The 24,928-nt window shown below is 38.0% G+C and overlaps 1 protein-coding gene across 4 annotated transcripts; it reads left to right on the top strand.

Moving 5' to 3' along the window:
- Positions 1-151: 151 nt before the first annotated feature.
- DCLRE1A (DNA cross-link repair 1A) lies at positions 152-24,928 on the top strand. 4 transcript variants are annotated; one of them, XM_010820055.4, is made up of 11 exons: positions 152-202; positions 737-1,205; positions 1,396-1,854; positions 4,679-6,370; positions 8,084-8,217; positions 9,277-9,395; positions 12,639-12,779; positions 16,217-16,362; positions 17,415-17,569; positions 22,848-22,989; positions 24,324-24,928. In XM_010820055.4, exons 2-11 carry the CDS (start codon positions 1,184-1,186, stop codon positions 24,482-24,484), a joined length of 3,171 nt encoding a protein of 1,056 aa, XP_010818357.1. In that variant the 5' UTR covers positions 152-202; positions 737-1,183; the 3' UTR covers positions 24,485-24,928. The 4 variants fall into 4 exon arrangements, with proteins under 4 accessions (XP_010818357.1, XP_024841824.1, XP_010818358.1 ...); XM_024986056.2 differs by having other exon boundaries at positions 152-575; XM_010820056.4 differs by having other exon boundaries at positions 737-1,854.

The raw sequence follows: 24,928 nt of genomic DNA, 5'->3' as shown, positions 1-24,928 counted from the left end.
AGAAGCTCCAAGAGAACAATTACCCACCCTTCAGTTTGGAAATTAGCAGGTTTTAGAACTAAAATAAAACGAAATAAATCTGTAGAACTTAAAGGGCCCAAACTTTTTTTTTTTTTCTTTTCAAAGTTCCCCTTTTAGACCGGGAACAGCCGATTCGACACAGCGTTGGTCACGGGAAGCTGTTCCCGCCACGACATGAAAGGTAAAGGAGTAGGCTTTTTTAAGTTGGGAGGGACTAGCCAATGGCTTGGCTTATACATGAGCGCCGCGTTTTATTACCAAGCAGTGCCGTGAAAGTGCAGGAGCGAACACGGGGACCGGGCGGGCGAGGGGTGTCCGGGGGGAGCGGACGCAGCTGGAGCTCCTCGCAGGGAGGTGGGGGTGGTGAGGGTGGCAGGTGGGCGCCTGCCCTCAGAAGAGGCGGGGTGGGTGGGTGGGGGGTAGGGGCACCGATGGCTTTTGCGGAGCGGGCTGTGTTGGCAGCTCCCTCACTCCCAGCCCTGAGGAATGGAGGGGAATGAGGGCCCCCTCCACTGGCCTTGCCGTCTCTAATGCCCAAACAGGAGGTCGAGCCGGTGGGTGTCATCAGGCAGGTGAACCTTGGTTTTTGAGGCTGGTGGGAAAGAAAGCTGATGACTTGCAGGCAGATCACCTCTGCGATCTGAAGTTAGGCGTGTGGGTGGTCTCGGTGCAGGTACAACTTCACATACTTGAATTTTGTTTGTTCATTATGCAGTCTTTGTTCATTGCCGCTGGAGGAAGACACTGGACTGACCCAGGAAACCGAAGTTGTTGAATGACCTGGAGTCACGATAAGGGCTATTACTTTTCTTTTGCCAATCACACACATTTGATTATGGTGTGACTGGAGTTACTAGCAAGCGGAAGTAGCCATTAAGTGTTTGGAACACCTGCTGAGTCAGTTGCCTAGGGACTGTGGTTGGATTTGTGATTTGTACAGTTGTCCAGCTGAAAAAGAATTGACAGGAGCTTTATAAGGATTTTACAAAGCTCCTTCTAAAATTAGTCTGTTAAACCTATGATTTCCATTAGGACTTGGTATTCAAAGTATTACTGATTCTTACTTTTATGAATCAAGTCCTGGAAAAAGCCAAGAGACCTGAATGAACTATACACAATGGAAAACTCAGATGCTACCCCTGTTAATTTTACTGTGCTATAAATGGAACAGCAAGTGTTCTTAGGTAAGAGGTTTGTGGTTTCCCAATATATTCATTACCAGAGCTTTAGAGTCCCATCAAGTTAGTAAGTTTTTTGTTACCTTTTTTTCCTCAGCAAAATAATTCCCTTTAATAATTTTGTAACAAGAAACAGATTGTCAGTTTGCTTAAGATTAGTGCTTTTTTAATGATCAGAATCATTTTGCCATGTTAGAAGATGCTTTTTTGGAAGAAGACATCTGGGAATACAAATCCAAAAGAAAACCAAAACGAGTACGTCCAAATAATTGCTCTGAGAATATTCCAGATTCTGTTGAAAAAGCAACAGATGGACAACACCAGTCAAAACGAAACAGAAATAAAAAAAGGACTGTAGAAACTAAAAAGAAGGTCAAGACCCCGGAAACGTGCCTTAGAGAAACAGACAGTCAGACATCTGTAGCTTCCAGTCAGAGCTCCATATGTGGAGATGGTGTTCAACAGTGCCAAGACACGGAGACCACTCCAGAAAAGCGCGGTAGGACTCACGAAACCAAACACATGTCTCCAAAGACACGGCCGGTTTATGATGGGTACTGTCCCAACTGCCAGATGCCTTTTTCCTCCTTGCTAGGTCAAACACCTCGATGGCACGTTTTTGAGTGTTTGGATTCCACACCAGTCTCTGGAACAGGTAAGATTCCAAAAAAGACAGTGGGCTCGAAATAGTCAACAAGACCTGAATGAGGCCAGACTTAACAATCTGGAAGGAAGGAAGGAAACCAGATAAGTAGTAAACCGGAAGTGAGATGAGATACTCTTAAGAATGACTCACCTTTGAAGGAAACAAGATAATGCATTGTTACCCTTCTTGTGAGGGTAAAAAGATACTAGTCATTGGTATAACTGTAGAGAGTGTTGCAAACCTGAAAACAGTTTGAATGGGGAATTCCCTGGTGGTAAGTGGTTTGGGCTCTTTTCTCCTGCTGCAGGTGGAATGGGTTCAATCCCTGGTTTGAGAACTAAGATCCTATAAGCCGCATGGCCAAAAAAGAAAGTTTTAATGCATTTTATTATTTCATAAGAGTTCCAAAACATCTGTGATTTTTCATAAATGTTAATTGAGCATATATTAGGCTACTTTCACCTGCATAAGGTAGGTGGTATTGACATCTAATGGGCTTCCCAGGTGGCACAGCGGTAAAGAATCCACCTGCCAGTGCAGAAGACATGGGTTCAATCCCTGGGTTGGAAAGATCTCCTGGAGAAGGAAATGGTAGCCTGCTCCGGTATTCTTGCCTGGGAAATTCCATGGACAGAGGAGCCCGGTGGGGGCGGGTACAGTCCCTGGGGTTGCAAAGAGTCAGACATGACTTAGTGACTGTGCTGTGCTTAGTCCAAACCTTTGCGACCCCAGACACTGCAGCCCTCCAGGCTCCTCTGTCCATAGGGATTCTCCAGGCAAGAATACTGGAGTGGGTTGCCATGCCCTTCTTGACTTAGTGACTAAACAACAGCAATTGATATCCCGTAGAGGTGAAGTGAAGGCGCTCAGTCATGTCCAACTCTGCGACCCCATGGATGTACCCTGCCAGGCTCCTCTGTCCATGGCATTTCCCAGGCAAGAATACTGGAGTGGGTTGCCATTTCCTTGGCCAGAAGATCTTCCTGACCCAGGGCTAGAACCCAGGTCTTCCTCATTGCAGGCGACTCTTTACTGTCTGAGCACTTGGTGTTCTTAAAAGTTGGAACCCTTTGCCCGTTTTATCTTTTGTGAAACAGACTTTTAGAGAATCATGAATGTAGTCCACAGGGTTCTTGAAGTCAAGGATGCCGTACATTCTTAATGTATAGAAAGAAGGACTAGGAAGGAGTGTTAGTTTATTAAGATTCTAGTAAATAATTGTGCCAAATGAGAACGGAAGTAATATTACACTGTTGTTACCTTTTAAACTATATAGTAAATGTCATGTTTAATATGTAGAATTAAATGTAATACGTAGAATTAATATGTAAATTAAATGTAATATAAATCCTACTTATAGTATATGGAGAATAAGTTGTTATTGATTATTTGCTTTGTATATTTTAAAGTTATATACCATATATAAAATTTTAAATCTCAGAGAATTTAAATTCAATAGAATAAAAGTAATATTCAATAAGGCTTTCAGTTAACTATGATTCAAAAGACATTTTATTATTAACCTCTAGTTCTCATTTTAAAGTACTGCAAAGATGCAAAATAACAACAACAAAAAAAAACTGGCACTAGCCTTTCCTATAAAAGTGAAAGCCTCAACAAATGCTAGTAATTTGGTTTTCAGTGGCTTGAAAATCAGAAATCGAAGTCCCATAATGAGCCCCTCAGGGTAAAATGTCTTACAGATGAAGCCACCTCAAAGAGATTTTTCTCTTTGCTTTTCACTGATAAACTCCTTTGAACAGAATCTCAGGTGGATTGTTCTTGAGTTCTTTAACGTATACTTTTATGAGGGAGTTTTAAGTTTTAAGCAATGAAGTCTTCCAGTTTAATGTAATATCTTTTTTGGAGGTGAAAGTGAAAGTCGCTCAGTCATGTCTGACTTTTTGCGACCCCATGGACTACACAGTCCATGGATTCTCCAGCCCAGAATACTGGATTGGGTAGCCTTTCCCAACCCAGGGATGGAACCCAGGTCTCCCACGTTGCAGGCGGATTCTTTACCAGCTGAGCCACAAAGCGGGCCCTTTGGAGGTGGAGGGAGTCATTTTTTGATAGGCCTGGAAAGTGACATACAAGGGGGAGGTTATGCCAAGACAGTTTCCATACTGTTTCTCAATCATAATAGTATGCCAGGGAAGTTTCCAGATTACTTAAGCCTTATTATTAACCAATTTATCAAATTAAATTGCAAATCTTATGACAGAATCTAAAATGTTTAGTGTATGGACAACTCTGATTAAGATTGGTATTACTGTTTTTGTATACAGTGTGAATATTAAATAATGGAACCTAATTTGGTACTGTGGTTGTCATACATCTGTGTTGCCTGATAAGACAAAAATTGGAGTAGAATTTTAGTCTGGAATTTTAAACTTATGATACAGACATACCAGCTTTCTCTACTCTTTTTTTGCCTGAGCAATAGAGATGTAGTGAAACTGATGGGATAGATTTCTCATACAAGCATGACATGCATTTTGGAGGAACTCATCTTTGTGAAAGCTTTTAGTGGGGAGAAAAAGGTGTTAGTCTTAATTTTTTTTTTCCCCCAAGAAAAGAGTATTTGAAAGGAAACTTAAAAGAATATTTGATTTAAAAATAATAAGTAGCACCTTGTAAAACCATGCTTGATTACTGATAATTGTGTGTGGATTTTTTGTTGGTATAAAGATAGCTATTGTCCTAAGGCTGCAAAGTAGGGCTGATTATTTACCTGTTAAACCACTTACCTGTTAATTTATAGTGCTAATACTGTCAAAGCTTATTCTGTGCTTTGATCCAGTAATACTTTTTTCTTTATTAAAATTTTCAGAGTGTCCTGACGGTCTTCAGTGTTCCTCAACAATTCCTTCTCATTACCAGAGATACACTCACCTTCTGCTAGCTCAAAGCAGAGCTGGTAATAGTCCTCTCAAGGATCCTTCCCATGGGTCAGGGCGGAGTTTCCGCGAAACTAATTCAGACTTACTTTGTAGCCTTGAGAAAAGATGGTCTCCACATCAGAAACAAACAGAAAACTTAAAAAATGTTTCAGCTGATCCCTTGTTAGTGACACAGTGTCTAAAAAGCTCTCAGTCTCCAACTGAAACCAATAAAAAGATTTCCTCTTTGACAAATAGCCAAACTTCCCAACAAGTCCCACAATTTACAGGACATGTTAACAGTGACAAACTGGTAGGAGTTGGTTTGCCTCTTGCTGAAGAATTAGACAGCCAAAACAACCCAGAACACAGAAATTTGCCATTGCCAGAAAATGACTTTAGCAACTGTGAAATCTCCTATTCTCCACTTCAAAGTGATGAAGAAACTTACGATACAAATGATAAGCTGGATGATTCACAACAGGAACTATTTTTCATGGAAAGCTCTAAAGATGGCAATCTAGAAGAAGATGACAACAGCTCCATTTTGTTTAAAAAACTATATGACCCCTTACTGAAGGACCAGGAGGCCTGCCCCGAAGTGGATAGCTTCTTAACGCAGGATAAATACAATGAAGAATTGTATGAATGCAACTCTCTTAATGATTCGTCTCAACTTACTTTCCAAAATAAGAGAATTGTTTCACATGGTCATCCAGCATATACTGATGATGATTTTATGTTGCTTCCACCTGCATTAGCAGAGAGGTTTACTTCTCCTGGTTACCAAGCCTCTAAAGCAAAACCTGATGAGCCAGAATTTCGCTCATCTCAATCAAATAAAGAGAAACAGGTGATTGAAGAATCAGCTGTTTACAATCAAAATTCTCTTCCATTACTTAAGAGTAAAATGTCAAAACGTTTTGAAAACCAGGGAGGAGGGTGTCATTCTTTCCACCCAACCCAAAGTAAAACTAGAGAATTATCAAATAAGAATTCCAATGCTAAGAACAAGGCAAACTCAACATGTTTCTGCAGAAAGGCGTTAGGTGGTATGCTGGACAATAAAGTTCCAGTTTTAAATTCAGAAACATTTTCTAGTACACCTACTGTTGCTAAGCCTTCGAAAATGTTGCCCTCTGGCCCTAAGTGTCATGCAACACAGCCTTCTACTAAGGTAATGAAGCAGATGGATATAGGTGTGTATTTTGGACTGCCACCCAAAAGAAAAGAGAAATTGCTGGAGGAAAGTTCATTAGAAGGGATGAACTTCAATACAGCTGTAAGTCCTAATGAAAAGAGGTCCCAGCAGCGCAAGAGGAAAGCAGAAAAATCTTTAAGTGATTTAGAATTAGAGGCAAAGAATTTAAGTGAAAGTCAGCCTTCTGTGGAGCTTTCTGATAAGGGGTCACAGCGTCAAAAAAAGAGACTTAAAAAGTCAGATTCATTGCAGGAAGGAGGACATCAGAAGAATCCAGGTCACCTTAAGAAGACAGTACCTAGAACAGTCAATTTAAGTAAAGACAAAACCTTCATAAAATCAGCTCATGGCAGAGTGCAGAGAGAGAACACAAAAATCTCAGAGTCATCTAATGCAGGAGAATTAAGGAAAAGGACATGCCCATTCTATAAAAAAATACCTGGTAAGTCGAAGTAGCAACGCTTAATATATCTACAAAGACGCAACTTCTTTAAACTTCATGTTCATTGCTCATGTTGTGTGCATGTGAAACAATTTGTTGTGTTTCCCTTATTTTTTATGTAACAGATTTTTTTTTTGCCTATTTAATCTTTTTTTTGGTCCATTTAGTTCAGCAAACTTCTACTAAACATATTCTATATACAAAATGGGGCTTCCCTGGTAGCTCAGACAGTAAAGAATCTGCTTTCAATGTGGGAGACCCAGGTTCGATCCCTGGGTTGGGAAGATCCTCTGGAGAAGGGAATGGCAACCCACTCCAGTATTCTTGCCTGGAGAATTCCATGGACAGAGGAGCATGGCGAGCTACAGTCCATGGAATCACAAAAAGAGTTGGACACAACTGAGTGACTAACACCACCACCATATACAAGATACTGTACTAGCTATATAGATATTACAGATTTGACAAAAAGTAGTATAGATCAGCTTAATACAGAGGAAGGAAAGGATTTCTGTAAGTAACCATGGTAACAGACAGCCTCTAAGAACTTAAGAGAAATGCAAAGTGGCTGGATGGCATCACTGACTCGATGGACGTGAGTCTGAGTGAACTCCGGGAGTTGGTGATGGACAGGGAGGCCTGGCGTGGGGCCACAAAGAGTCGGACACGACTGAGTGACTGAACTGAACTGAAAAAGCTTCAAAGAAGGAAAATGTCATGGGTTACACAGGTCATAATAAATGCTAACCATTTTTAAACCATGTAATAATTTAGTTTCGTAATCTTTTCATATTTTTTTAATTTCTTGTGCCTTCATAGAAGAGCTAATAGAGAAATGTGTAGTAAAATGAATTTTATTATTGAAGAAACCAGGTACCTTTCTGAAAAGACTATAAAACTGCCAAAATGCACTTGGTTTCAGGAGGATTCTTTAATGTGCTTTTTTGATACTATAAATTATAATTTGCTCAAAATATTTATGTAAGGAAAAGTATTTATGCACATTTTGATTAAATTTATATATTTAAAGTGAGCCCGGAACTAGTGGGCCATGTGTGGATAGGCCTCTGTAGAATTGTGGAGGTATGCTTATTTACCTGCATGTTTTACAACAGCTCAATCTTTTTTTTTTTTCATAATTGCTGCTCTAGGGAGCCTTTTTAGGCTTTTTTTTTTCTCATTTCCCTTTCTCCTCCCCACCTCCCACAATGAAATTCAAATACTAGGGGTATCTATTTACCTGTTGTTGTTCTGTGACTCTTTGGAGGGCCAGTGAGATCATTTGGGTCATCAGCCATTTTTCTCCTGCCAGAAGCAGGTCAATGTCACCCCTATTGAGATTTCATGTTTTAGAAGAAAGATAGCATTCCCCTTTTGCTGTTTCACAGAAGTAAAGGATTTTTAGGTGCCTAGTAAGTATCATGAAAACATTCAGCTAAGCAAATAACTGGTTTGTAGCTTAGTACTTTTTTTTTTTTTGGCAAAGTTATTCTTAAAGACTATACTGGGTATATTTAGCCTAAACTTAACAAGACTCATTTTTATCTCTAGGATCATCCTTTGATGAATTTATGTGGTGTAGATTTTTAAATTAAATTGTAAAGTTAAGTTGGACATGAGATGTAAAGGTGTAAGAGCGTTTGCTATATAAGCAAATTGGGTAACTTTTACTTCACTCTTGCTAAAGCAGCTGCTTTGGTGTTTTCATTGTAGGAACTGGCTTTACGGTCGATGCCTTTCAGTATGGATGGGTTGAAGGTTGCACTGCCTATTTTCTCACTCATTTCCATTCTGATCATTATGCTGGATTGTCTAAAAACTTCACGTTTCCCATTTATTGTAGTAAGGTAAGTTCTAGTATTCTCAATTCTGATTTTGTGGAATGCAGTGAATTTCTAAGCAGTTTGGTTAAAAAATAATTAAAATTTTAAGATCATTTTTCTAGAAAATATATGAAAAAGCAGATTCCACATTTTAGACTCTAAAATCAAATGAGTTATTGTCGATAGTTACAATAGATTTTTTAAAATATGCTTTATTTTATAGAGACAACAGATAAGCTAGCTCATGATGTACTGAAACATGTTTCATTCAGTAATTATTTACTGAATGCCTAAAAAGATACTCATGGCAAAATACCTAACTTCAGGGAGCTTACAGCCTACACATTCACCAGTACTCCAGTGGGCTCTCTATTTGTAGTAGAAAAGTAAACAGAATGCCTAGAAGTAGGGAGAAGTTGGGGGCTTTACTATGTCCTAGGCTAAGGTTAGAAAAAGTTTCATGGTGAGAGAGACACCTTGAACTAATCATTAAAAGGTGAGCATTTTAATGTGTACTACTGAGGACTTTGGATAGAATTTGATTTAATCCTTAAGTATTCTTGAATTACCTCTTTTTATTAGTGAAGTAACTGAGGCTTGGAGCGGTTAAGTAGCATGCCCCAAGTCACAGAGCTAGTAATGACAGACACAGAGTTTCAACACAGGTCTGTCTGATTCCAGATCCAGGCAAAAGAAAGAGAAGAGAGCCTTCCAGGTAGAGAAGAGTTTGTGTAAAGGAACAGACACCTGAGAAGTATAGCCATTCCAAGAACTTCAGTTGCTAAAAACAAGCTAAGGAATAACAGTAGATAAACCCGCAGAAATGGGTAGGGGCCAAATCATGAAGGATTCTGTGTGTCATGCTGGGTAACAGACTTTTTACAGGTGAGGGAGAAGTCGGTGATAGTGTTTAAGCAAAGTTGTGATGCATTTTAGAAAGTTCTTCCTGGCATTCTGGTAGGTTTACATGAATATATGTGAAAGAATAAGGAAATTATTAAGATGCTTGAGTTCTTCAGTAGATATGAAATAAACTTATTTAGTGTTTTCATGTATCAGCAATAAGCACATCCTGTTTTGCAGATAACTGGCAATTTGTTGAAGAGCAAACTTCATGTACAAGAACAATATATCCATCCCTTGCCAACAGACACTGAATGTATAGTGAATGGTATCAAGGTTATTTTGCTAGATGCCAATCAGTAAGTATTAAAGTTACCTTACTGACAACCAGTTTTTAAATATTCAAAAGGAAAACACATTGCATGGTTATTTAAGAACTTTTTATTGAAACTCTTATGCTTGATATTTCTTAAAACAAGTAAAATGCGTTTCTTCTTTTGGAAAAACAAAATGTACCCAATACAGAAACAAAGATTAAATGGAGAGAGATTCTCTTAAGTGTTCTCTAACCCTTCTTTAGTATAGTTTAATTACTGTGCTTTGCATACGAGACTCTATCTTATTTTTTTTTAATCTTTTAACATATTGTTGCTGTTCTTTAAGAGATAACCTTTTGCCATTTTCTTTAATATCACTTATATAAATTAACAGCTGGTACTCCAGCTGTTACTTCAGATTCTAGAGGAGTTTTTTTTTTTCCTTTAAGAAATCCTTTAGGTTTTTGATACTCAAGACTTGGAAGACTTTTTTCTTGAAAAAATTTTTTTCTTTTTCGCCTCATTTTTTTCAATGTTAAGTACTATCAGGATTCACAGTGCCAAAATACAACTGGCAGTCAGCTACACATCTTTTACACTTTCCGTGTACCTTAGAGATCATAGATACTTAGAGAATTAAAATTAAGACTAAACCAAGGTCTCCTAAATTCCAGGCCAGTGCTGTTTTTTTCAGATTGCCTGTGAGATTTTATCTGCTAACTTTGCTGCTGTTTATTTTTTTAATCACCAATTATAACAACTCCAGTTCTGATTTTTTTTTTTTGGTGAACTTTATTGAGGTGTAATTTACATAAATAAAATGGACGTATTTTAAGTCTTTGTTGAATTTTGACAAAAGTACACACCCATGTAATTCCCACCACAATAAAAATATGGAAAATATCCCCTACCACAGGAGATTTCCTTGTGTTCCTTCCCAGTCAATCCCAAACCCCAATTCGAACTCAGAAAACCTTGTTTTCTGTGACTGTGGATTAGATTTGTCTTTACTAGGGATTCATCTGAATGAAATCATATAGTAACTCCTGTTTTCTATCTGGCTTCTGTCACATGTTGTATTTTTGAGATTCATCCATGCTGTTATGTGTTCCTTTTTATTACTGCATAGTATCTACACAGTTATTTTATCCATTCAGTTCTTGATGGACAACTGATTTTTGTTCTTTGACTTTGCATCCTGAGACCTTGCTAAACCTGTCATTAGCTGTTGTAGGTTTTTTTGTATTAATAGAGTCTTGAAAATTTTCCACATATGTCTACAAATATGATTTTGTTTTACTTCTTTCTTTCCATTTAGAGTGGTATTTTTTCTCTTACTTATTGTACTGGATTAGGCCTTCAGATAATGTCAAATATAAGTGGTGAGACCAGACATGTTCCCATGTTCTTAATCTTAAGAAAGTATTCAGTCTTTTTCCATTAAGTATGATGTTAGCAATAGGTATTTCATAGATGCCTTTTATCAGGAAAATCCCCTCTGCTGGAAGTTTGTGATGATGAAAGGGTGTTGAATTTTGTCAAATGTTTCTTTGGCATCTATTGAGATTATAATATAATTTTTCTCCTCTATAATGTTAATGTGGTAAATGACAAAGATGGATTTAAACCAGCCTTATATTACTGAGATAAACCCCACTTAGTCTTCATGTATTACCCTTTTTGAAAATTTATAGGTAGATTTGATAGCTAATATTTTGTTAAGGAATTTTGTCTTTTTTACAATGTCTATTGGTCTACAGGTTTTTTTAAATAATACTTTTGTCTTACTTTGATATCAGAGTAATACTGACCTCATGAAGTATTCCCTTCTCCTCTATTTTCTGAAATATATTTTCTGAAATATGTCATATAGTAATTGTTATTATTTCTTCCCTAAATGTTTCATAGAATTCCCCAGTGAAGTCACTGAGGTGTGGATTTTGGGTTCAGGGAAAGGGAAGTTTGTAATTATTTAATGCTGCTGCTGCTACTGCTAAGTCGCTTCAGTCCTGTCCGACTCTGTGCGACCCCATAGACGGCAGCCCACCAGGCTCCACCATCGCTGGGATTCTCCAAGCAAGAACACTGGAGTGGGTTGCCATTTCCTTCTCCAATGTATGAAAGTGAAAAGTGAAAGTGAAGTCTCTCAGTGATGTCCGACCCCATGGACTGCAGCCCACCAGGCTCCTCCGTCCATGGAATTTTCCAGGCAAGAGTACTGGAGTGGGTTGCCATTGCCTTCTCCAATTATTTCCTGTGTTTTCCTAGAATTTAAGAGTCCAATTCGTAGTGACCCCATGGGCTGCAGCCCACCAGGCTCCTCCATCCATGGGATTTTCCAGGCAAGAATACTGGAGTGGGTTGCCATTCCCTTATCCAGGGGATCTTCCTGACCCAGGGATTGAACCAGGGTCTTCTGCATTGCAGGCAGATTCTTTACCATCTGAGCCACCAGGGAAGCCCTAACAACACATGGGACCTGTGACCAACCAGGGAAGCTCAGCTGAGCCTTAGTATCCAGGGATTTTATTGGAAGTCAGTAGTGTATAATTCTGGAGAAGGCAATGGTACCCCACTCCAGTACTCTTGCCTGGAAAATCCCATGGACGGAGGAGCCTGGTGGGCTGCAGCCCATGGGGTTGCTACAAGTCGGACTCGACTGAGCGACTTCACTTTCACTTTTCACTTTCATGCATTGGAGGAGGAAATGACAACCCACTCCAGTGTTCTTGCCTGGAGAATCCCAGGGATGGCGGAGCCTGTGGGCTGCCATCTATGGGGTTGCACAGAGTCGGACATGACTGAAGTGATTTAGCAGCAGCAACAGCAGTGTATAATTCTAGCACCCACATGACTGACCTCAGTACTCAGACTCCAGTTCCCCTAAAGCAGAAAACAAGTATTCACCACTATTAGTAACTATGTGATCAAACTAGTAACACATGGCCCAATGGGCGCGGCATCCAAAACACTCTTAGCAGGCAGAATGCTCCAAGGACCCAAAACTCAGCTCCCAAGGACTAGTCCTAAAGACAGGCCTTTCTTGAGCATGTGTGGAGTTTTACCAGCCTTGGCCTGCTGAATTAACCTTTTCCTGCACACCAATGTTTTGTGTGCGTGACATAAATTCCCTTACCTTAAAATGCTACACTTCTCTGTAGTACAACGCTATATCATTGTGGTCAGTTAATAAAGTGTGTTAACTTGTTGATATTGAAATGAATACTCTTTCTTTAGCTGTTTTGATCTGTGTAAATAATATTCCTTTGAAATGTCTGTGTTCAGCTGTCCAGGTGCTGTCATGATCCTTTTTTGTCTTCCTAACGGTCACGTCATACTACACACGGGAGACTTCAGAGCAGACCCCAGCATGGAACGTTCTCTACTTGGATGCCACAAAGTCCACACGCTTTACTTAGATACAACGTAAGAGAAGCTTTGTTTGTGTGCTTCTTTTTTCCACTGACAGCATTTCCCTGTATATTATGAATAATTTGAGCTTGTGCTTAGGTAATCAAAGTAATGACTTACTGTCAATTATCATTTTAAGTACTTATCAGAAAGATGGTTGAAAAAACATACACTTACTTAGCACAAATCTGGGATTACATGTCTTAATTGACTCCAGCTCAATTTTTTTTTTTTTTTGGTAATATCCCTTTGAAAATATGGTTTATATGAGAATCTTGTTGCAGAAACAAGGAAGGAAAATTTGAAATTTGGGAGCAAACTTTAGGAAAACATCCTTTAAGGTTATCCTTTCAAAGTATCTTTGTAACAATTAAGTGTGATTATGAAGAAAAGAAAACAGAGAATGAGGTCTGTGTCTGAATATTCAGAATTACATTGTTCCTTTCTCCAAAAGGTAATCTATAAGCAACAGTCTTGAATTCCTAAGTGCTATCAACATAATAGTATAAGCCATTGTCTTTTTGAGTGCATGCTTGCTAAGTCACTTCAGCTGTGTCTTTCTCTTTGCGACTCCATGAACCGTAGCCCACCAGACTCCTCTGACTAATAGGATTCTCCAGGCAAGAATGCTGGAGTGGGTTGCCATTTCTTCCTCCAGGTGGATCTTCCCAACCCAGGATAGAACCCATGTCTCTTATGTCTCCTGCCTTGGATGGGGGTTATTGACTACTAGCGCCACCTGGGAAGCCCCATTGTCTTTTTCAGTTCAGTCGCTCAGTCGTGTCTGACTCTTTGCAACCCCATGGACTGCAGCACACCAGGCCTTCTTGTCCATCACCAACTCCCGGAGTTTACTCAAACTCATGTCCGTTGAGTCAGTGATGCCATCCAACCATCTCATCCTCTGTCGTCCCCTTCTCCTCCCACCTTCAGTCTTTCCCAGCATCTGAGTCTTTTCATATGAGTCAGTTCTTCCCATCAGGTGGCCAAAGTATTGGAGTTTCAGCTTTAGCATCAGTCCTTCCAATGAACACCCAGGACTGATCTCCTTTAGAATGGACTGGTTGGATCTCCTTGCAGTCCAGGGGACTCTCAAGAGTTTTCTCCAACACAATTCCAAAGCATCAATTCTTCAGCACTCAGCTTTCTTCACAGTCTAACTCTCACATCCATACATGACCACTGGAAAAACCATAGCCTTGACTAGACGGACCTTTGTTGACAAAGTAATGTCTCTGCTTTTTAATGTGCTATCTAGGTTGGTCGTAACATTCCTTCCCAGGAGTAAGTGTCTTTTAATTTCATGGCTGCAGTCACCATCTGCAGTGATTTTGGACCCCAAAAGAATAAAGTCTGACACTGTTTCCACTGTTTCCCCATCTATTTGCCATGAAGTGATGGGACCAGATGCCATGATCTTCGTTTGCTGAATGTTGAGTTTTAAGCCAACTTTTTCACTCTCCTCTTTCACTTTCATCAGGAGGCTTTTTAGTTCCTCTTCACTTTCTGCCATAAGGGTGGTGACATCTGCATATCTGAGGTTATTGATATTTCTTCTGGCAATCTTGATTCCAGCTGTACTTCTTCCAGCCCAGCGTTTCTCATGATGTACTCTGCATATAAGTTAAATAAGTAGGGTGACAATATACAGCCTTGACGTACTCCTTTTCCTATTTGGAACCAGTCTGTTTTTGCTAGCATGTGAAATGAGTGCAATTGTGCGGTAGTTTGAGAATTCTTTGGCATTGCCTTTCTTTGGGATTGCAATGAAAACTGACCTTTTCCAGTCCTGTGGCCACTGATGAGTTTTCCAAATTTGCTGGCATATTGAGTGTAGCACTTTCACAGAATCATCTTTTGGAATTGAAATAGCTCAGCTGGAATTCCATCACCTCCACTAGCTTTGTTCCTAGTGATGCTTCCTAAGGCCCACTTGACTTCGCATTCCAGGATGTTTGGCTCTAGGTGAGTGATCGCACCATTGTGGTTATCTGGGTCATGAAGATCTTTTTTGTATAGTTCTTCTGTGTATTCTTGCCACCTCTTCTTACTATCTTCTGCTTCTGTTAGGTCCATACCATTTCTGTCCTTTATTGTGCCCATCTTTGCATGAAATGTTCCCTTGGTATCTCTAATTTTCTTGAAGAGATCTCTAGTCTTTCTCATTCTATTGTTTTCCTCTATTTCTTTGCATTGATCGCTGAGAAAGGCGTTCTTATCTCTCCTTGCTGTTCTTTGGAACTCTGCATTCAAATGGGTATACCTTTCCTTTTCTCCTTTGCTTTTTGCTTCTTTTCTTTTCACAGCTATTTGTAAGGCCTCCTCAGACAGCCATTTTGCCTTTTTGCATTTCTTTTTCTTGGGAATGGTCTTAATCCCTGTCTCCTGTACAGTGTCATGAACCTCCGTCCATAGTTCTTCAGGCACTCTGTCAGATCTAATCCCTTGTCCTTTTATTATTGTTAAAATACCTCTCATCGGTTTTTCAGAAATGATGTTAACTATTTCAATCTGTCTCCATAAGACCTGAGTTTGGATGGCATATTTTAGTAAGAGATGATCTTCCATATCCAGTTTTCTAACACTATTGCTAATTTTTCCATCCTTCTATATGTACTTAAATACTAGGTGAATTAAGAAAATAATGTTTTAAAAGAAACCTTTTTATTGTTACTTTAATCTACATACCATTCTGAATTTCTTTGTGGGTTTTTATAGGAGAGAAGACTGAGTTTTGTCTGCTCTTATAGCTGACCAGCAAAGAGTATATTTCTTTGATGTTTATACTTTATGAGTTTTTTAGTAAAAAAGTGCTGAACTTTCATGTCGAATATCTATAACTAGAAGTGTTAGAGTTAATACTAATAGTAGTATTTTTCTTTGGGTGTTATTATATTGAGGTAAACACAACTAGATCTGCTATATTCCTATAATATTATATATATTTCTGTATCTCCTAAGAGAGAATAACAACCGTGTGAATATTAACTACTTGATTTTATGCTACTTCATCAAATTCATGTTCTATTTCATTATTAAAAATATATATTTTTGATAAAGCAGAATTCTTTAGTCCATAAAGACAATCCCTATCAATAGTATTTTCTTTGACAGGGCTTGGGGTTAAAAAAAGAAGATATTAAGGTTTACAATTCATAGATAAAATAGCTAACTAGAAATATTCTTGAAGGAAGAAAATGCAGTTTTTGTATTTGAGAGTGATAAATATAATGAAAAAGGTATATTGAAAATGTGTAATTCCATCATAAATAATCAATAGCTGTTAACAAATATTTTAACCACAGGCACTGGTGAGGTAACTGCAGTGGTGTTCATACACTATACTGCTATTGTATGTAATTTTGATAAAGCTTCTTTTGTAAAATAGCATCCGACTTAATGCTATGGCTTTCTTGTTGTTCTTTTAGTAAGACTGTATTTACATATTACAGATACTGCAGCCCGGAATACTCTTTTCCATCTCAGCAAGAGGTTATCCAGTTTGCCATCAACACTGCCTTTGAGACTGTAACTCTAAACCCACGGGCTCTTGTTGTCTGTGGCACTTACTCTATTGGAAAAGAGAAAATCTTCCTAGGTGGGTGATAGCTATAGCTAATTTACATTACTGTATTACAAGGATCAGATTCTTTTTGCATAAAGCCCTTTCAGGCATCGTTCTTGTGCTCGATATTTATTTCCTGAAACAATTCAGTATTACCTTTGAAATTGAAGAAAAATTTGATAGGGTTTAATTCCTTTAAACTTTGAAAGACTTAATGGAAACATTTGATAAGTGTGTTTATGGTAGCCTTTATATCTACAAAGTGTTGATAGAGCAAAAGCCCACACTACATTAATATTTTAGCAGACTGAGAGATGACTAGTGTATAGTTTCACTGCATTTTTTGATGATAATTATCAATTAATTATTTTAGAGAACAGGTTTAGTTTTTGTTCCTAAATGATTTCTGGAAATGCAACTGTAATTTTTCTAGATAGTATGGTACTATTTTGCAAAGTATTTTCCATTTCTTCTTAACTGTGGTCCCATAATGTCAAATACTAAGATGTAAAATGATACAGTCAGGGTTTTAACTCCTGCAAACTTATTTTTTCCCCCTCCCTCAACCCCTTTCCATCCATCTTTTATAATTTTGAAAGACTAGTTCTTTAAAAATAAGTTATTGGATTTCTCACAATTTATTCCTTATGGTTCTGTTGCTCAGTTGCTTCAGTCATGTCCGACTCTGTGCGACCCCATAGACGGCAGCCTACCAGGCTCCTGTCCCTGGGATTCTCCAGGCAAGAACACTGGAGTGGGTTGCCATCTCCTTCTCCAATGCATGAAAGTGAAAAGTGAAAGTGAAGTTGCTCAGTCGCATCTGACTGTTAACGACCCCATGGACTGCAGCCTACCAGGCTCCTCCGTCCATGGGATTTTCCAGGCAAGAGTACTGGAGTGGGGTGCCATTGCCTTCTCCGTTCCTTATGGTTAACCAAGAAAATTATTCAGCCTTTTTGAGACATTATTGCAAAAGTGTGAATGTTTTAAATTTCTTTTTGGTAAATTCTTGTTTTAAAGTTGATTAAGTTGTTATTTAATCTTTTCATGAACTATAACTTATTATTTTTAAACTTTTCCTATAGCCATTGCCGATGTTCTGGGTTCAAAAGTAGGCATGTCCAAAGAAAAATATAACACATTACAGTGCTTCAATATACCAGAAGTCAGTTCCTTCATCACTACAGACATGTGCAATTCACTGGTTCACCTTCTCCCAATGATGCAAATTAATTTTAAGGTAAGCACTCAAGAGATACGTCTTTAGGATGAACTAGAAAAGGCAATCTGATGATTGTAAACTAGAATGCCATTTTACTTGCATTTAAGGTAGAGAAATTCAATTACAACGGAGACAAAGTAGTTTGCCCTAAAAAATCCTTTAAGTGAAATTTGAAATGTTTTTAAGTTTTTTTTGGTGCAGCTGTATAGAGTGATTCATATGCTCACCAGGAGTTTAGGAGCTAGGGAAGGAAGAAACAAAGGAGGAAACAAAAATAGAAAAATGTATGCATCTCTCTGGTCATTCACACCTTCTGTTTATAAGATTATTTTCCATTTCTTCCTGGATGAGTGGGGAAATGAATGAAGAATTCTAAGGCATTCTTACTTTTCTTCAGGTCTATTCTGTATATTATTAAGCCACTATACCATTGATATATGTTGAAAATATATATGTGAGGATTAAATGAAATAGTAGAGGTGTATTTTAAAAAAAAGTTCTAGTGTTAGTTCTGAGGTATAAATTAAGATACATATGATGTGACCTCCCTGTAATTTATGGGGGTTTGTTTGTCAGATTTATTCAGATACTAAGATTCATTCCTTTTACTAACATTTTGACACCTTGCAAAGGAATACATCAAACCTGTGTATTAAAAGCAATAAAGAACATGATGTACACCAAAAAACATATCTTTAATTTTGTTATTTATGAAACAATTTTATGGAGCCTTTTGAAATAGCTTAGTAGGTATTGATTACTATATCTGTCATAAATAAGAACACTGATACAGTGTAAGGAAAATTAGTATTTTAGTTCTATGCCTTGAGTAAGGAAATTCTCCTCTTTTCATGAGATTATGATAAAATCCTTTTGGCACCTGTTTCCATGAGTATGTAATTCATAAAAATGTCAAGGATAATCAAGTCATAGTCTTGTCCATTAGCATTTAAGCCAGCTTTGCAAACATGTGTTAAATTTGAGAGGTATCCAGTTTGCATGGAGGCTAATGAGAATGTTGCTTAATCAAAAAATGAACACTGATATCCTGAGGAGGGTATAACATATGTTTATGATTTTTATCTTACTGTCTTATTTCTTGCTTAGTTTGTTTCATTTGAACAAATGATCCATTTAAGGGGACAACACGGGTAGGGGAGTCAGAATATTATGGAGGTGAAGGGGCTGAGTTTTCAGGAAAGAATGTTTATGAGTACCTTGTGCTGTGAGAGGTCATATAAGGAAAGGATGACGTTCACAAGGACTATTTCAGTGAAGTAATGTTGGAGGAAGCCAGAGGCAGCAGAGGGCTAAGGAATGAATGAGGAGGTATACAGACAGCCAGTAAGCACATGAGAAAAAGAGGATCAGCACTGTTAGCAATCAGGGAACTGTAAATCAAAGCCACAGTGAGACACCACTGTAGACTCACAGTGATAGCTGTAGTAAGGAAGATAGTGCCAATTGTTGATGAGGATACGGAGAAACTGGAACCTCATGTATTGCTAACAAGACCGTTAAGTGGTGCAGCTGCTTTAGAAAACAATGTGTTAATGTCTTTAAAAATTAAACATGGATTGAGTATATGATCAGTAATTCCAGTCCTAGGTATATGCCTAGGAGAATTAAAACATAATGTCCACACAAAAACTTCTACACAGATGTTCATGGCAGCATAGTTCATAGTAGCCATAAAGCTGGAAAAAGCTCCAGTGTCCATTAAATGATAAATGGATTAAAAAAAAAAAGTGTTATGTACATAAAACAGAAGTATTCAGCTGTAAAAAGAAATAAATTACTGTTTCATGCTGCTGTATGAATAAGCCTTGAGAACATGCCAAGTGAAAGAGACACAAAAGACTACATATTTTATGATTTCATTTATATGTAATGTCCAGAATAGGTAAATCTGGAGAGAGTAAGTAGGTTAGTGGTTTCCAGGGCTTGAGGGAGAGGAGATAGGGAGCAACTGCTAATGAGAACAGTGTTTTCTTTGCAGGGGTGGATGGAGGTATTGATGAAAATGTTCTAGAATTAGGCAGCAGTGATAGTCACATAACTTTGTGACTGTACCAACAACCACTGAACTGTATGTTTAAATAAAAATAAAAAAAAACCTAGCAGTTACCTGCTTTGAAGAAAAAAAAAGAATATCTGAAATCTTTGTCTTATTTCCATTATTTGTTGTATGTTTTTGGTATTTTTCTGTAGCTCTTCCCCTTCTTCCATTAAAGTGACCAGGTATTGATGACATTCTTTTTACAATTTCATATCTTCAAAACGCAGGTGGAGTGGAAGCAGATGGTTACCATAAGGCTACATTTTAGTTAGTACTTAAAGGCAGTTTTTTAAACTAGGCAAAATAGTTTTATTGCATCAGAGAAAATGACTTTTTTGTGCAAATGTAAACATGATACAATTGTCAGGGTTTCTGAGGCCGGCTTGAAAGACTTAAAAACACTGTAAATCAGGGATCCCCAACCTTTTTGACACCAGAGACTGACTTCATGGAAGACAGTTTTTCCACAGACTGGGAGGCGGGAGGGGAATGGTTCGGGGATGATTCAAGCACACTGCATTTCTTGTGCGCTTTATCTCTGTTATTATTACATCAGCTCTACCTCAGATCATCAGACATCAGATCCCAGAGGTTGGAGGCCTCTGCTATAAATGATAGCACTCATGCTACCTAGTTCAGCATCCCAGGTTCGTGTATGTAAGAACGTAATTGACTACCACCCCTGGTTTTAACCTGATTGATGGGATGTGGTAAAACATTAGTTATAGATGATTAATTTACATACTGAAAAATAACTTTAGTAGCATCTACTGAAGGCATTTTTATCACAAACTAGTTATCAATAAACAGAGAAACAAGTCATAGATCAGGGACTTTATGTTGACTAAATCATAATAAAATTCCTCATGATAGTAGTCCTCCAGTTGTGGTTAATGAATGACTGGTGGTGGTTGCAGTCTTCTGTGTGCTTGGCTTAGATGATGATGTCCTGTGTTTTTGTTTGTGGCACAGGTTAATGATGTTTTTGTGGTAACTCTAATTTGTCTTATGAAAAGCAGAAATTACTTCTGATTCAGTTCTCCCGAGTGTTTTTACAGAGACACATACTGCTACTGCTGCTAAGTCACTTCAGTCGTGTCCAACTCTGTGCGACCCCATAGACGGCAGCCCACCAGGCTCCCCCGTCCCTGGGATTCTCCAGGCAAGAACACTGGAGTGGGTTGCCATTTCCTTCTCCAATGCATGAAAGTGAAAAGTGAAAGTGAAGGCACTCAGTCGTGTCTGACTCTTAGCGACCCCATGGACTGTAGCCTACCAGGCTCTTCCGTCCATGGGATTTCCCAGGCAAGAGTTCTGGAGTGGGGTGCCATTGCCTTCTCCGACAGAGACACATAAGAATGGATAAATTTGATGACCTATTTTTGAAAGTTGGACTCTTAGTTTATGATACTACATGTATAATTGCTCTAAACCTGGCTCCTGTCATTTTCTTTTCTTTGTGAGGACAGGAAGAGAAGAGGATTAGTAATTAAGCAAAGAGCATTATGTTAGCTAGATCCTAGACTAAGCAAGACAAAAACCTGAAAATTTGCAGAACCAGGGATGTGGTAATGAAAACTTATATATCTGTAACTGAAACTTTTTTTTGGAGGAGGGATAGTAGTTGGTAAGATATATAACTGTTTAATGGTAGGTGTACAAATTAGCAAAAGATCATTATTTGATATAAAAGAAATCAAAAGATTATTATTAATTCACCAGTGAAATATTAATGTCTGATAAACACAATAAAATCATCAGCCTGTAGATAATAAGAAGAAAATTTTTTAAATGAAGCACAATGATGTGTTTGTCTTCTACCAAATAGGCATACTTTTTAAAAAGGTAGTATTCCTATGCTGAGGTTCAGAGAAATGGCATTCTTCATCCACTTATAAGGGAAATTAGGGGCAAATCCTTAGCTATTCCATTTATAGGAGTTTATAAACAAATAAGTCCTTTCTGAAGAAATCAATCTAAGGTTCCTAGGTGCTGATGGTGTAATAGATTATGAGAGTTTTAAAAAGAAAGAGCACATTGTTTCCATTAAAAAAAAAGAAAAGGATTCAGAAAGTGGTGTTTATGGAAGTCTTCCCTTATGCTGTAGGCTTCCATAAGGCGAAGGCTCTGTCTCACTGACCACTCGAATATCAGCCCCTGGAACAGATACTTACTGAATGAACGAATAGGTAGATGAGTGGATTTGTCTTTATGATTTCTTCAGAACTTCTTGCCAGCATCTTTTTAAAATTCAGTAGTTTATATGTATGGTTAAAGAAGAAAAAGGAGACTTCTGGAAATCCAAGATGACACTATATACTATTTAGGTTTCTTATTGTTTTAAATAAAACTAGGATGTTATTATGGAGACAGCAATGGCAACCCACTCCAGTACTCTTGCCTGGAAAATCCCATGGACGGAGGAGCCTGGTAGGCTGCAGTCCATGGGGTTGCTAAGAGTTGGACACGACTGAAGCGACTTAGCAGCAGCAGCAGGAGGATGTTATTATAAATTTACATTAAGCCTTTGACACTCTGGGTTTAGTCTTTAGCCAAAAAATATTAGATTTTTTTTTTTTTTAAATATCCCTCATGCCATTTTGCCTTTATCTGGGTTTTTCTTATCTTTCAAAGGTTGAACCTTGGTCACTGATTTTCTAAGAATCTTACCTAATGTCCTCACTAGTGACAACCTTAGTTTGGAAAGTTCTATTCTACTCAAAATGTATTAGCGTTTTATTTCTAATTAGAGCAGCCTGAGAAGTTTTGCAGTTATTCTAGTTCATGTATAAAGGGTGAAAAGGAGTAAACATTTGAAAAGAGCTACTGTGCATCTTAAAATGTATGTCTGTGCTGAGTATAATGCAGTTATAAAGTTATTTCCATCTTTATATCCATCCGTCAGTCCTGTATTGGTGTAAATGCATGGAGAGTAAGGACTCACATTTATCAGTGTTAGTATCATACCTCTAATAAGGGTTGCAAAAAGTCAGACACGACTGAGCTACTCACACACACACACACACACACACAACTTCAGTTAAGCAAAGGGGAAAGTTTTTTTTTCAGTTATTTTATTTTCTTGTGAGGAACACAGCACTAGGTTTTCCAATGCTCACCAACTGAAAACTCCCCAAAACTGTGCCGATGCAGCATTTTAATCATTCTGTTTTATTCCACATTACCCATCTTCACCAACCATTAAATAAATATCTTGTGTTTTTTTTTTTTAAACAGGGTTTACAGAATCACTTGAAGAAATGTGGTGGGAAATACAATCAGATTTTGGCTTTTCGACCGACAGGTTGGACGCATTCTAACAAGTTAACTAGTCTAGCAGATATTATTCCCCAGACCAAAGGAAACATTTCAATATATGGTATATTCATTTTGCTTTTACTCTTAATATTTGGAATTAGTTTACATTTTTTTTAAAAAAGCGGTAAAATTAAGATCCAACAAAAAAGAGGCACCAAAGTATCTTTAAGAATTTAACAGGTGAAAATTGCTCCTCACTTTCTAAACCTATATCTTTAGTACATTGTAAACTTATATAAAGAAGTATGGCTAGTAGACAGTGACTAATACAGAGGAACCCGTGTGTGTTATCAGTGACATGTCAGGGAGATTGTAGAACTTCCTGGCCAACCCAATATACTACTCAAAAGGAGAGATGGGTGGTACCACTGTGTTTTAAATGATGCTGTGGCACTGAGAATACGAAGACAGTGACGGATGTGGTGACAGCAAGAGTTACAGACTTGACTTTAATTTTTTCATCTTTGGAGTACGTTAATCATTTCTGTCCTCAGAAATTGGCTTATGACTATAGTGGCCAATGGAGACATTTTTAGACCCTAGTTTACTCTAACCAGGACCCTTTCTCTGTGGTATTTGATCTTCAGTAAAGAAGATAATGAGATTTTGAATACTTAATCTTTTTTTTTTCTTTTTTTTCCTTTTAATGTGTACAAAGCTTGGGGATGGAATCTGCTTACTTGCTCTGGAAATCAAGAATCTTTTGCTTGTTACCCTTCAGGTTTTACTCATATTTCTTCTAGAATTTTCATGAAATCAGTAGCTGGGCAAAGTGCTTAAGGGAAGAATTGTTTAAAAAGAAAAAATCTATTTACATATAAGAATCTATAGAAATACATATCATTAAGTATCTACATAGAAAAGTAGAAAAGACCCAGGGATTGAACCCAGGTCTCCTGCATTGGCAGGCAGATTCTTTACCATCTGAGCCACCAGGGAAGCTACGTAGAAAAGTAATAGCATTTTTTAATGTTCAAAAGTGTTTATATAATTTTAATCTTTATTATTTGTAATAGACGATTTCCCTGGTGACTCAGTGGTAAAGAATCCGCCTGCCAAGGCAGGAGACATGGGTTCGATGCCTAACCTGGGAAGATACCCTGGAGCAGGGCATGGCAACCCACTGCAGTATTCTTGCCTGGAGAATCCCATAAATAGAGGATCCTGGCATGCTACAGTCCATGGGGTCGCACAAAGTTGAGCACAACTTAAGGACTGAACAAAGGAAAAACAATTTGTAAAAAATACTAGCAAATTTTGTTATCAGAAAAAAAAGCACCAAGGAGTTTTTGGCAAAAATACTTGGATTGCTTTCTTTTTCTCTTTTATTTTATTTTGGGTGTATGCAGTTTTTTTTATTAGTTTGTTTAGTAAGCACTATCTTTTGTATTGCAGGGATTCCTTACAGTGAACACAGCAGCTACCTAGAGATGAAACGTTTTGTTCAGTGGCTGAAGCCGCAGAAAATCATACCTACCGTGAATGTGGGCTCCTTGAAATCTAGACGCACAATGGAGAAATATTTTCAAGAGTGGAAACTGGAAGCTGGATATTGACATTACCCCAAAGGGCTCAGAAATAGTTAAATAACTTAGACCTCGCTTGTTAGTAGTTAAATCTTCAGTGATAATGAAGTACACTTTATGTGAAAAGCCTCATGAAGGTCACTCGTTCTGCCTAAGTTCTCATTTACATTTGAGTAGTATGTTCATGGTGCTGACTATGCAGAGCATCTTAGCATCGTCCATGATAACTGAGACTGGTCAGCCTAGAACCTTTGTATTTTGCCCCTTCTTGCGGGGGCTATTGTATTCCGCATCCAGCAGTAGGAGGGGAAACAAAGACAGATTCGGGAACCAAAGAATTCATGATAATGAACTCTATTGAAAGCATTATATATAAGTAATTACGTATCTTTAAAATTATTTAATATGGGGCATATTTTTATGATAAAAAGTTTATATGATATGCATACTTAAATAAATTAATCTTTAAATATG

This window comes from Bos taurus, chromosome 26, assembly GCF_002263795.3.
Source record: "Bos taurus isolate L1 Dominette 01449 registration number 42190680 breed Hereford chromosome 26, ARS-UCD2.0, whole genome shotgun sequence".
Classification (NCBI taxonomy): Eukaryota; Metazoa; Chordata; class Mammalia; order Artiodactyla; family Bovidae; genus Bos; species Bos taurus.
This window is presented reverse-complemented; position numbering and strand designations above follow the sequence as displayed.

Bases quoted from the DNA above. Each gene is read 5' to 3' on its own strand.
- DCLRE1A (XM_059882051.1), top strand. From the start codon at position 518: ATGAGGGCCCCCTCCACTGGCCTTGCCGTCTCTAATGCCCAAACAGGA. The intron at 16,363-17,414 runs GTGGGTGATAGC...CTTTTCCTATAG, and splicing joins AAAAGAGAAAATCTTCCTAG to CCATTGCCGATGTTCTGGGT. The intron at 17,570-22,847 runs GTAAGCACTCAA...TTTTTTAAACAG, and splicing joins TGATGCAAATTAATTTTAAG to GGTTTACAGAATCACTTGAA.